Raw genomic sequence first — 13576 nt, forward strand, 5'->3', positions numbered from 1 at the left:
ATGTCTTTTTTAACCTCCCCGATGGGTTTCACCTTGTCGTGGTGGGGAGGCTTAAGTTTGAATCCCTGGCAATCCAGCTTCGGATTTAAACAAACCAAGAAAACCCAACAACAAAACAAAAAACTAAATGAAAATTATGAAAAGGAACGAAAATATAATTGCAAATCGAGTGGGGATATACGCTCAAAAGTCGACAGAATTCGCGGCTGTCGGCGAGGGCTTGGCGGCCTTGAAACGAGGGGCTAAGTCGCCAGTGAATACAATAGGAAATCAAGAACGAAATCGAGAGATTAAAGTGGAGGAAGCAAACGATCATAATGTTGTCAGAAGTTTTGAAGGTAAGAAAAGATCAAAAGCAACCAAACTACAGGAATTTCCGAGTTGTGAAGAATATTACGGCAAAGAACGGTGGAAAAAGGCGCTTTCAAAATTACAAACAATAGGATTTGTGAATTGGGAAATAAACACCATGTTCGCAGCCCTCGATAAATTAACAAAAACCAATCCTAAACAAAAATTCTTAGAAGCAAATCAAAGTGGAGATATGAACGAAGAAACTATTTTAAATAATGATCCAAAACAAGAAAAAGTAGAAGTAGAAGAAGAAGTAATTTCTGGTGTCTTACTTGAGAAGAAATACCCGACTTTTGATCTGAGAGCAAATATCGGCGACGCCAACCATCCGAATTTTCACATTCTGCCAGAAAATAGAAGTAAATTTTACTCGGAATTCTACAAATTCATCCATGAAGAGAGAGAAGCCTTTCAATGTCAAGATCATCCGATTGTTTGTAGTTACTTTGTCAATAAAATGCTAATGATCGAATGTAAGAACGTCGAAATATTAGAACATATAAATAAGAATATTGGTAAACTGAATGATCGTCTATGGCCAGAAGCTGATTTGGAATTGATACCAAGAACATCTGAAGATAAAAACATTCGAATTTTAGTGCCATCCTGTTCAGCTTATTCCGGCGTCGACGAAATATTAGATATTATTAAAAAACAAAATAGATTGCCTGTGGAAAAGTGGAAGGTAAAAAATAGTGAGAAATTGGATGAGAGAATGTGTTTGGATGTGACTGTGGATGGTGGAACTTATTTAAAACTTATGCAAGACCAAGATGATATTTACTTTTTGATGAAAAAAGCTATCATAGAATTACCCCGAAAGGTATGTTTTTTTTAAGTTTTTAATGTAGGAATAGAAAATCGAATACTTGAGTCGAAGCGAACGTTTGGCAAAGAGGGGATATTCTATGTTCTCTAGTTTGTCAAACTTTTATTTTAAAGTGAACAAAAATAATGGAAGTGGAGAATTGTTTCCTTTGACTCAAGTGTTCGAATCCGTTAATTATTGATGACAAAAATTATTTATAAGTTTTTTTTTTTATAGAAATATCGGAGAACTAAATAGTACAACAAGTTGAGGACAATGCAGTGCCTAGGAGTACAAAAAGCAGGTATTTATATTTTTTTTAATCACATCATATTTCAACCTAAAACTATAGTTATGTCCAAAATAATAGTAACACTAATAGCTGAAACGACAAAAAAAGCTATATTACAATATCGGCCGAACCCAATGATTCAATTTTAGTTATGGGTGATTTGAATCTACCTAACTTAACCTGGACTTCATCTGATTATGAGTTTTACTTCATTTTTCGAACATATCCTACGAAACCAAAGTGTTGTTATCTAATTGTCCATTAGAATGTGGTCTCTTTCAAATTAATAGGGTAACAAATTTCATTTTAAGGTTTCTTGTTTTATTATTTTCTTCTGAGGTCCATTACTTGAAGTTTCGGAAAATTCCCACCTTCATTTAACACACACGAAACGGAAATAATGAACTTTTTTAAAAATATACTATTGCTACTAGCTATCTACTATTGCAAACAAACTCATTTCCTATGATTTTACCTGCAGGGTTTTTTAACACAGACGCTACAAAAGTAGAGCGACACGGACAGCAAACGACGCCACATTTCTTGCCGCTGTTTTGACATTTGTCTTCAGTAAGGTTTGCCATTTTATGATGGAAAGATATACGAGCCAAAAAAGAGTCGAAATTATTAAAATTTCGACAAGTTCGACGTTTACTTTAACTGTTAATGTCGAACTTGTCGAGTTGTAGAAGCTGAGTAAGGTCGAGAATTTTCTCTAGATGAGTCCTGAAACTAAAGGACGTTCTTATCCATACCTTTTCAAAATAATCACCCCCTCCCACATAAACAAGGTATACAAGCAAACGCTTATGTAACCAACTCTCCCATCCTACCTCACACGATGTAATGCCTAAAAAGCTAGACAGGGTTCCTCTCTCTGGTGCGCTTTCCCACCCTACAGCGCTACAGTCCTTTATGAACTATGGTCTCACCCAACAAACTTCTCCATCTAGCTCGGTCCCTAGCTAGATGTCTTCAGTTTCGCGCTCCAAGTTGGGTGAGGTCACTTTCCACTTCTGCGCGCCACTTGATCCGCGGTCTTCCTCTACTGCGCTGTCCTGTGGGTGTGGATTCGAAGACTTTTCGGGCGGAACTTTGTTTTCCATGCGCTCTGCGTGACCCAGCCATCTTAGTCGTTGAACTTTTACCTTTCTGGCTAAGTCTGCGTCGCTGTACAGCCCGTACAGCTCGTCATCCCCGTCCTGCTATACGGTGCAGAACCATGGATTATGACAAAAGCGGATGAAAGCAGCTTGGGTCGGTTCGAGAGAAAAGTTCTTCGTGTGACCTACGGTCCCGTATGCATCGAAGGGGAGTCTTCTCCACTCACCTACGGGACCGTAGATCACACAAAGAACTTTTCTCTCGAACCGACCCAAGGTGCTTTCATCCGCTTTTGTCATAGTCCATGCTTCTGCACCGTATAGCAGGACGGGGATGATAAGGGTCTTCTTCTGCTGTTGGCAGCAACGAGAGTAGGAAGGTACCGATACCTAATTTCAGTAGTGAAGAATGGCCCTAGCAGTACTACTGAGAAATGGAAAGAGAAACACAACAGATGTCACAACAGTTTTATATTTACCCTTGCTTGGTGCCGTGCCATAGAGACATTACAGGTAACTGTAAGGCAGATGAACTCGCCAGGAACGGTGCAGTACAACCCATTCTACCACGTTTGGCAAATACTGGCATTCCAATTGCTACTTGTAAACTATTTCTTATTCAGGAGAAGAAGGTAAACAGCAGGTCAGGTCACAAAACCATCTTTCCAACACTAGACTTAAAGCGATCAAGGTACTTGCTATCTCTAAGCAGATCGCATATAAGCTCGATAATAGGTGCCATAACTGGACACTGTCTAATAGGAAAGCCACGCGGCTAGGCGTATTCTCAAATATCTTTTGCAGAAGCTGTATAGACAAGGAAGAGGAGGGAACAGTTCTTCACCTTCTCTGTACATGCCTGTTCTAGCTCAAAAACGCAAGAATCTATATCATATTAGCATAATGAGCCTCTCACGTTTCGTAAGGGACTCAAACTGGTTTCATTGAGCTGATGAGGAAGCCTTAAGATCATGTGGTATTACAATGGGCCATTTAACTGGCCTAAGTGTGTCCTATTCCATTATGGACAGCCACTTTAACCCAACCTATTTAATCAGTGGCCTCAATGTTAAGAGCTCTACGTCCAATGTGTCATATTCGTCCTAGAATATCAAGAATTGAGCGTCTAGTGAAAAAAATTTTAATCCACAGGCTCTGTGTAACATGTTCCCAAGCCAGTGAGAAAGAAGTGGCCGAAGTGTCGAGAATATTGTTACCGGTGAGGCTGCAGCTGCAGAAAGGCCAAATGTGTCTCTCACACGTGTTTCTCAAGCCCATCTCTGTGACGTCGTTGTGGCAAATTTTGCGAAAAGATCTTGGCTTACATCCTTACAAGAACTGAAGCCGCTTGACCACCAAAAGCGTTGTATGTTCGTAATTTAGGCTGAGCAACAACTTGAAAATGATTTAGATTTTAATCGATAAATCATCTTCAGCGATGAGGCTCATTTCTGGCTGAATGGATTCGGTATATGCGGTATATGTCAGGCGTACTTCATAAATGATCATTGCATCCCGAACAAATTAAGGTTTGGTGTGATTTATGGGCAGGCCGTACTTCTTCCGTGATGATCAAGACCCGCACGTTACTGTGTTACACAAACGAGCCATCCTACGTGGAGGCTAAAACTACTGTCGACAGCAACTCCGACATGGAGACTGAAGACGCCACCTTAGGCATCACTCTGAGTGAGGAAGACCTGCTTAGGTCCTCCTCAGACGATGAAAACGCCGACAAAACAGTGGGGGAGGTTGATCTGACTAAAAGTAGCAAAGCTGCGATTAGTACAGATTAATCTCCATTACGCCATCATGGCCACGAACAACCTGATACTCCCACTGCATATGAACAAGGAAGACATTGTCTTAATTCAGGAGCCGTGGGTCTCAAACTCCATCAACAGAGGTCTCAGGACTCCTGGCTATAAAATATTGTATGCATCGGAGAAAGGTGAACCAAAAATGACTTAAACATATATTTACTCCCCAATTACAGGACACCACCACCACTGTCTTAACAACGGATATAGCCACCTACTGGTTCATATCCTCCTACCTTGGCCACGACAGCCCAATTCCAGGAAACACCTTGAGGAAGGCAATTGCGGACGCGCAATCGAAAAAAGTTGGTCTCCTAATTGGTTCAGACGCTAACGCCCATCACACGGAGGGTAGCTCTGATATAAATGAGAGAGGTGAGTACTTATTTGATTATCTACTAAGCACTAACCTAGTCATAAGTAATATTGGTAATGAACCCACTTTTGTAACCAAGAATAGGAAAGAATTACTTGATATTACACTCACCTCTGACTCGATCCCCAATATGATTTCAAACTGGCATGTCTCAAAAGAGAATTCCTTCTCTGACCACAAATACATTCAGTTTGAGCTCAAAGATGTAGGAAATACATCTACGGGATTTCGAAATCACCGGAATACAAACTGGGAGCGATATAGGGAGGTACTAGCAGAACTGCTTGATCACAACCTTCTTAAAAGCTCCTCCCGTAAAGATGAACTAGACCTTTCTGTAAATCATCTCACCGAAGCCTTAAATGAATAAATGACATCTTCATGCCCTGTAACCATTTTAAAGGGTAAAAAGAAACCTCATTGGTGGCGTAAAGAACTAGAACCATTCAGAAAGAGCTGTCGCAAACTCTTCAACAGATCTAAGTACACTAGATCTCCTTCTGACTGGGACTTATATAAACAAGCTCTAAAGCAATATAAAAAAGAATTAAGGAAGAGTAAGAGGTCTTCTTCTAGAAACTTTTATAATAGAAAATACTTCAGAAGCCTCAAGACTCAGGAAAATTCTCTCAAAAAATGGAAAATGGCAAAAGTAGTCTTCATTCCCAAAGCAGGGAAACCCTCACACGTTAACCCTAAAGATCTACGACCAATCAGCCTATCATCCTTCCTTCTTAAAACCTTGGAAATATTGATTGAAATTTACATCAGACATAATTTAAAACCAGTCTCATTTCCACAGCTCAACATGTATACTCTAAGGGAAAATCAGTAGAATCAGCACTTCACTCGCTGGTACGTATTATTGAACATTCCCTCGAATACAAAGAATATAACTTAGTAGCGTTCCTAGATATTGAAGGAGCTTTCAACAACGTCAGTTACCAGGCGATCACAACAGCAATGGATAAGCTGAAATTAGAGAAATCACTCATAGATCTTATAAGTCTCATGCTCAAAAGCAGGACAATAATTTCTAACATGAGAAGTTTTACTACCACCAGATCGGTGAATCGAGGCACTCCCCAAGGTGGAGTCCTTTCGCCTCTTTTATGAAATATGATAGTAAACGACCTACTGATTGCCTATGCTGACGATGTTGCGATATCCGTATCTGGGAAGCACCCCCAAATTCTCTCGGAACTCCTACAAAATGCCCTAAACAGGCTAACTAAATGGGCTAAGCAATGTGGATTGGACGTCAACCCACACAAAACAGAATTAATACTCTTTTCGAGAAAATATAAAATTCCTCAGATTAGCCCACCAAGCTAAATATTTGGGCCTCATTTTAGACAAAAAACTAAATTGGAAGGCAAATATTGATGAAAGAGTAAAAAAGGGTACTGTAGCGCTTTTTACTTGTAATAAGGCCATAGGATCAAAATGGGGCTTCTCCCCAAAAATAACCCACTGGCTATACACTTCGGTAATCAGACCGATACTCATTTATGGAGCTGTCGTATGGTGGACCGCACTAGACAAGATGGTAAATCTAAATAAGCTCATCAAAGTCCAGCGGTCAGCAGGTATGTATGTGCATCAGCACTTCGCTCAACACCAACCGCAGCACTGGAAGTGCTTTTAAACCTAACACCACTTGACATCTTCTCCAAAATGGTGGCAGTCAACTTATGTGTGAGGCTTAGAGCCACCTCTCAATGGAACAGTAGCAATACTGTACATACTACTATTCTAGACAATTTCAGATCTATCCCAGATCGCTTAAACTATACCACCCCAAAAATGGTATTCGGTAAAAGCTTCCATGTTTCCATCCCTTCATGATCCTCCTGGGAAGAAGAGAGACCCCTGGAAGACGATGCGGTAGACTTCCGCCGATGAGCTCGCCAAAAACGGAACACTTCTGCCTCATGTTAGACAAAAACATAACATAGGAACACCACTTGCTACATGCAAATAAAAAATGTGGTTCCAACAGGACGGCGGCGCCACAAGCCACACAGCGAATATCAAAATCAATTTATTGGAAACGAAGTTTAGAGAACGTGTTATCTCACGAAATGGTCCAGTCGCTTGGCCGCCTCGGTCGTGCGGTTTGACGCCGTTAAACTATTTCCTGTGGGGTTACGTCAAGTCCATGGTCTATGCCAACAAGCCAACGACGATTGATGAAGTTCGTACGAATATCGAAATTTAAATTATAGCAGCGGTCGATTCATGCTTAAAAACTGTCGAAAATTGGGTTCAGCGTCTGGACTTCTGCAAGCGTGCCCGTCTTTGTTTTATTAAAAACACTTGTAGCGCTCTTATTGCAAAACCCTATATATAAAAAGGAAATTAGATCACATCTTCTGACCCCACGAACATATCTAACTTTATCCTTCTTCTCTCAATCATATAGAAAAACCCGTTAATCCCTAATGACTGTTTCGATAGGTGTTTTAAAGATAATCTCTCGCTGATCCTTTCCTTTTGTCCCTCTCGCAGTGCGTATTTTGCGATTATTGGAAAGATTCATTTATTTTCGTAATTAATAAAAAAGATCAGAGAAATATAACTAAAAACTATAGACCGATCGCAAAATGAACCTGTATTCCAAAACTATTTGAAAGTTTAGTTTATGACTCAATCTACTTCCACAGTTAGTCAATATTTGTACCTGTTTAACATGTTTTTTTAACCTTATGGAATACGTATCCTAAACATTGATGACTCTTGAGAAGGGACATATGAAGTTAACACGATCTACACTGATTTTGCCAAAGCCGTCGATACAATTTATCAAACAAAAATTGTTATCATCGCACGGTTGTGATTTCCGTAATGTTGCACCAGAAATTAGTTTCGTCGTTAAAAAAGTGAATCTTTGGGAAACTTTTCAATAGCCGATCAAATATTCGGAGTTTCTACTCCTTAACAAAAATTGCGTCATGTTTGATATTTTTTGGAGTAACAAACTTGTCAATAGTTCCTTCCTTTTTGTGTTATTTTATGAAATGTATAGAGTCCAAAAGTTGTGTTAACGTTTGGCTTAAAGTATGTTTCGAATTTTGATGGGAGTTTGTTCTCCAGCTGGTAACGAAGTTGATACAGAGTTGAAAGCTTGGATTACAGAATATCCGATTGTGGATCAAAAATCACCCGAAGAATTTTTCTCTCGAAGCATCCTAAGACGCTCTCATCTCTCTTTGACAGGGTCCAGGCTCCAGCGCCATAAATGAGAACCGGGATGATGAGTGTCTTATAGATGGTGGATTTAGGTGCTCTAAAGAGAACTTTACTTCTCAATTGCCTTCTAAGTCCAAAGAAGCAGCGATTTGCAAGAGTTATTCTCCATTGGATTTCAGCTTTGGTGTCGTTGTCTGTGTTAACAGCGGTGCCTAGGTAGACTAAGTTCTTAAATATCTCAAAGTTATGGCTGTCCATGGTGACGTTTTGTCCAAGACGTCGTTGTCCAATGTTATTTTTGATGGCAGCATACAATTCTTCGCTTCCGTCGCAATGCTCAAAAACGCTCCACTGACATCACGCGTCCACCTATGTCAATATCATCTGTGTATCCGAATAATTGGATGACCTTTGGAAGATTGTGCCTCTAGTATTGACGGTTGAGTTTTACACAATTTTTTCCAGAACGATGTTGAAGAAGTCGCATGACAGTGCATAGCCTTGTCTAAAACCTTTTTTGACATCGAATGCATTGGTAAAATATTTTCCGACCTTGATAGACCAGCGTGGATTCTCCATCGTCATTCTGCACAAACGGTTTGACAGGGATGCCAAAACTAGACATTGCTCTGTAGAGATCTTCGATAAAGGACAGAGGACTTTCCTGGTCTGAAGCCACACTGATAAGGACCTTTCAGGTTTTGACGAATGGCTTCAGACGTTCATATAATACGGCAAAGAGGATCTTATGTGCAATGTAAAGGAGACTGATGCCTCTGTACTCTGTTGATCTGCGTCGCCTAGGTTGAGTGGTTCTATCTCCCTTACAGCGGAATTCGGTTCGTCAACGCCGTTATATAATTTGAAGAAGTGGTCTTTCCATATTCGCAACATATACAGCGGTTCTCCGATCCGCTGACCGGAAATTTTCTTCGCAAAATTAAACGCATGCCATTTAAATGCGATGCTATGCGATGACTTAATTTTTGACAGATGCAAACAAATTTTTCTCCAAAACACTCTGACAGGTTCATGTTGGGGAAACTGTTATTTTAGAAGCTTTAGGTCAATATAATTGAAACTTTACTATTCATAAACAATTAATTATTTATTTATTTATTATAACCAATTATCGAAAAAACATCGTATTTTATTGCTTTTGTGGCACCTACCGGAAGTAGAGAATATGTCAAATCTTAAGAAGTTGTTTTTGTCCTTTTATGTAATTTTTAATTTCAAAGCCATTTCGATATTCCCCCCTCATTGTTTTCCGATTGTGATCAACTTAGAATTGTATCTCACTGTATTTTTAAATTCAAAATAAATTATAGGAATTTTTTTTTATATATTTCAGGTTTATATAGACATTGGAGTCTAAACTTGTAATAAGGGGTACCCGAATTTTAATCACCGAAAATATTAATACAAATTTTAATAGTAATATTTATTGTCACAATTGTATTTAAAAAAATAAAAACTGAAAAAAAAAACAAAAAAACCCCTCCACGGGTTTCACCTTGTCGTGGTGGAGGGGCTTAAGTACAACCTTAATTTGTTTGGAATTGCTAATAGCAAGGAAAAACAACAGGGGTTGGAAAAACTAAGTAAACCCGACAAAAATTCACCTAAAAAGGAGTCGAGAACCTATTTCCAGGAAATCATGTTGGTAAGAAGTTGTATGACTTAAATCCTGAATTCTTTACTAATTCAATTTAATTTCGTTCCAGGTTTTATCAAACTGATGTCCCTTCAGGAAGAACCTAAAAAAAACCCCTCCGTGGGTTTCACCTTGTCGTGGTGGAGGGGCTTAAAACACTCTCAATTATACGCCAATAATTTATATAACTAAAGAGAGAAGTGAAAATAAAACAAAGCGAACCCAACAACAATAAAAAAACTATGATAATGTCAAATAAAATAATTCAAAGTAGAACGGGGATATACGTTCAAGAGTCGGTAGGTGCCACGACTACCGGCGATGGCTTGGATCTGCGAGGATACAAGTCGCCAGTGGCTCAAACTTACGATAATACCGAACACAACCAAGAACAAAATAGAAGCAATTCAAGAAATGCTTTGAACACAAATTCAAAACCCTTAGATTCCATAATTTCAATCGAGCAGGACTCTAAGTCGGATTATGATATTAATATTCAATCCATTAAAAAATATCAACGATACGAGCGAATGAAGGAGGAATTCTTGAAATTAGGATTTCAGAATCATGAAATTAATGCTATGAAAGAAGCACTGGAAGAAGAGCGAAAGCGCAGATCTGCCCAAAATGTCGGAACCACTAAACAAATATTGGAGGAAAATACAAAAATCGAATCGGTTGGACTCAGAATCATAGACGACTCAAGGGCATTGAAAAATTCCCTAGAAGATGAGCAAGATCGTCATTTTGATGAAATAAATTTGGATCCTAAACTAAATTTCGAACAACAACCCAAATTCAGTGCTGAAAAGGCTGCTAAGACAGCAACAGGAACTTTCAGTCCAACAAAATTTGTAGGACACAAAGATAGAAATAGAGACAAAGGTGGGAATTTTGGTAGAAAAGAGATAATACCCAAAACTCAATTGTCTAAGATAAATAAGGATGATGGTAGTCCCAAAGTGATATTTATCAGTCCAGCAATTCTCGCTGGGGCAAGAGAGAACGACTGTGCCTGCTCCATGGAGAAAAAAAGAGAAGCATCACATCAATTGAAACAAATGGAATTTGGCAGAATTAAAAATTTTGCAGAAGCTCGCCAAAGAATGGGTCTAAGTGGTGAACACATTGAACGTAGTACCACATTAGATTCTCAGCCCGAAATCCAGATCGGCGATGATGATGACGACGACGACGGCCAAAGCAATACGCAAAATTTAATACCTTCCATGAACAAGTATCCATTTGAAGTTCAAATTTTAAATAAACCACATCCATTCGGAGAGCTTCCCGAAGAAGTGTGGTTCATTATGTTGGACGCCTTAGAGACCACAATCCAAGATGAACGTGCAACAGGAGCAGATTGGTTGAAAATTAAACCTGGTCAATTCAAACAAAGGCGTTTGCATGTCATTTGTGAGAATATTGAATCGGTAAAATGGTTAAAAACCAAAATGCATTTATACAATCGCTTGTGGCAAGGAGCCGATTTATATTTAACCACGAACTTAGTATCCTTCAAACGTTCCAAGTATAAAGTTGATATTCGAAATTACAACTTGACTTCGGAGGAGTTTTTCAAAATAATCAAGAAACAAAATAACTTTCCCACTGAATATTGGACTTTGTATTACAAGGACAGACAAAACGATAGATTCAAGGCGTTCTTCTCTGTGGATCCCGAATCAGCGAAACGTTTGGAAGAAACAAATGGCTTTGTTTATTTCTTCTTCGAAAAAATTCAATTTATTTATCAAATTTTTAAATAATAAACGGAGAATTTTAGTTTATGAATAAAGATGCTCAGAAAGTTCATCGGAACAAAATTAAAAAAAACATACAAAAGTTCAGGAGTAAGTGATTTGTAGAGTTAGAGCAACAAAGATGAAAACTAAGTCTCTTTTTTTTGTGATTTCAAGAAATAAAATATTAAGTAAATCAAACCATAAACATCAACTCTAACTAAGAAATTGGGAGGCCATAATTCTGGTACGTAATTTATTGCTTTTTTTGAAAACTTTTTGATATTAAATAAGTTTGCTTCAGGTCTCATCAACATTTTAACTTATTTAAATTGAAAATCAAAACACGACAGAAAAAAGAAAACCCCTCCACGGGTTTCACCTTGACGTGGTGGAGGGGCTTACAAGCGACCTTGAAACCAACGAAAAAACAACAGAGGCGCCTGAAACTAAGCAAACCCAACAAAAATAAAATATGGGAATTATGAAAATGACAACAATACAGAATGAAAATCGAACGGGGATATACGTTCAAGAGTCGGCAGGTGCCACGACTGCCGGCGATGGCTTGGCTCTGGAAAGAGACAAGTCGCCAGTGGCCTACAAAAAAGATGGCGAAACTTACGTAATTCTATCAGATGACGAACAGAAACAAGATAATCCACATTGCAGTGGTCTAAGTGAAACACCTAAAACTAAAGATGAACCACCAACACCAGCACCAGCTACAAGCAACCAATCGAAACCACCAGAGAAATTCGAAGATAAATATCGCAATAAAGCACCTTCCTCGGTCAAGGCACGAACGCGCGAAGAACGAAATTTGATGTATAAAAAATCTCCCGCTTTCCAATTTTTCGTTAGTCCAGCAGTTAAAGCTGGTGCCACAGAAGCTGACAGTTCATACTCGCCTCAAGGAATAATACGAAAAGCAAAGAGCGACCGCCAAGTTTCCAAAGAACTAAGAATTAATGGAATGCATGTGGCACGTCGTCTAATGGGCATGCGCGGAAGTCACATACGGCGCAGATATTCCTCAGGTGATGGTTCCCCAACACGAACCAAAGAGGAACAATTCCCCATCGAAGTTCAGGTCATAAATAAAGCAAATCCATTTGGGGAAATTGATAAAGTCAACCAGGTATTGTTAATGTGTGCCCTGGAGACAACTGTGCAAGATGAACGTTTTGCTGGGAATTTCGTCAAATTGGGTCCATTAGAATATAAAAGAAAGATCCTCGTAGTTCCTTGCAAGAACGAAGTGACTGTCAGGTTTTTGGAAAATAACATTAAATCTTACAATCGTTTGTGGCCAGGAGCAGATTTGAAGATAATAAGAGAACCAATTGTACAAAAAAGATACAAAGTCAGGGTTCATTTGCCGAATTACAATATAACGTCTGAAGAATTCTTCAAGATATTTGGAAAGCAAAATAATTTTCCCACCAAATATTGGTCACTAATGAATAGGAGGCGTGCAGATGGATTTATCGCATTTATTGGCGTTGATTTTAAATCGTATACACGTTTAAAAGAAGCAAATGGCTATGCGTATTTCTTTTTCGAAAAAATAGAGCTTGGATTAGATTGTAAATAGTTTTATAAGAATCATCAATTTATAATTTTGGAATTCTTGAATTAAATTGGTTTGAATGAAAAACTAAATTTGTTTTGATTCTTCTAGGGTACAACAAAATGGAAATATTTTTGAAAAATTATTGAATTTAAGTAAGTATAGGAACTACTCTGTTGATGGAGGATAATTCTACTGACTGAGCTGAGAAATCAATATGGAAATTACATTTTTACTTATTTGTCTATTTAGCAATATCAACAATCTTTTCCTGGATCACAAATGATATAAACATTCGGTTTGGTTAAAGAGAGAAGAAAGGAAAGGTCAAAATATGGTAAGCATTTGTCGAATACCAAAGTAACCAACTTTGTGGTTGAGTAATCGAAGATAATTAGGGATCAAGTGTTCTGATCTTGAGAATTTTAAGGATCGGAGGTCTACCTACATATACAGCTATGGCCACGATTGGCTACTTTTATTTGATGTTACGTTTGTTTTGTGTTGAATAAATATATTATATTTTTAAAAGATATTTTTTTATGTGAAGTGCAAATTCCAACCGTTACTACTATTATTTTCAACCGAAAATTATTAATTTAATCAGCCCTATCATGAATTCCATCGTAATCGGAAATTTTTACGAATCTCGAAAAACT

General features: G+C 38.4%; 1 protein-coding gene across 1 annotated transcript; it reads left to right on the forward strand.

The window, feature by feature from the left end:
- Positions 1-4: 4 nt before the first annotated feature.
- Positions 5-13009, forward strand: LOC129943345 (uncharacterized). The gene is made up of 6 exons (XM_056052711.1): positions 5-1177; positions 1400-1466; positions 9300-9611; positions 9673-11454; positions 11520-11591; positions 11649-13009. The coding sequence occupies exon 4, from the start codon at positions 9845-9847 to the stop codon at positions 11369-11371; it is 1527 nt and encodes a 508-aa protein (XP_055908686.1). The 5' UTR covers positions 5-1177; positions 1400-1466; positions 9300-9611; positions 9673-9844; the 3' UTR covers positions 11372-11454; positions 11520-11591; positions 11649-13009.
- The last annotated feature ends 567 nt before the right edge of the window (positions 13010-13576 follow it).

This window comes from Eupeodes corollae, chromosome 1 (assembly GCF_945859685.1).
Source record: "Eupeodes corollae chromosome 1, idEupCoro1.1, whole genome shotgun sequence".
Lineage (NCBI taxonomy): Eukaryota > Metazoa > Arthropoda > Insecta > Diptera > Syrphidae > Eupeodes > Eupeodes corollae.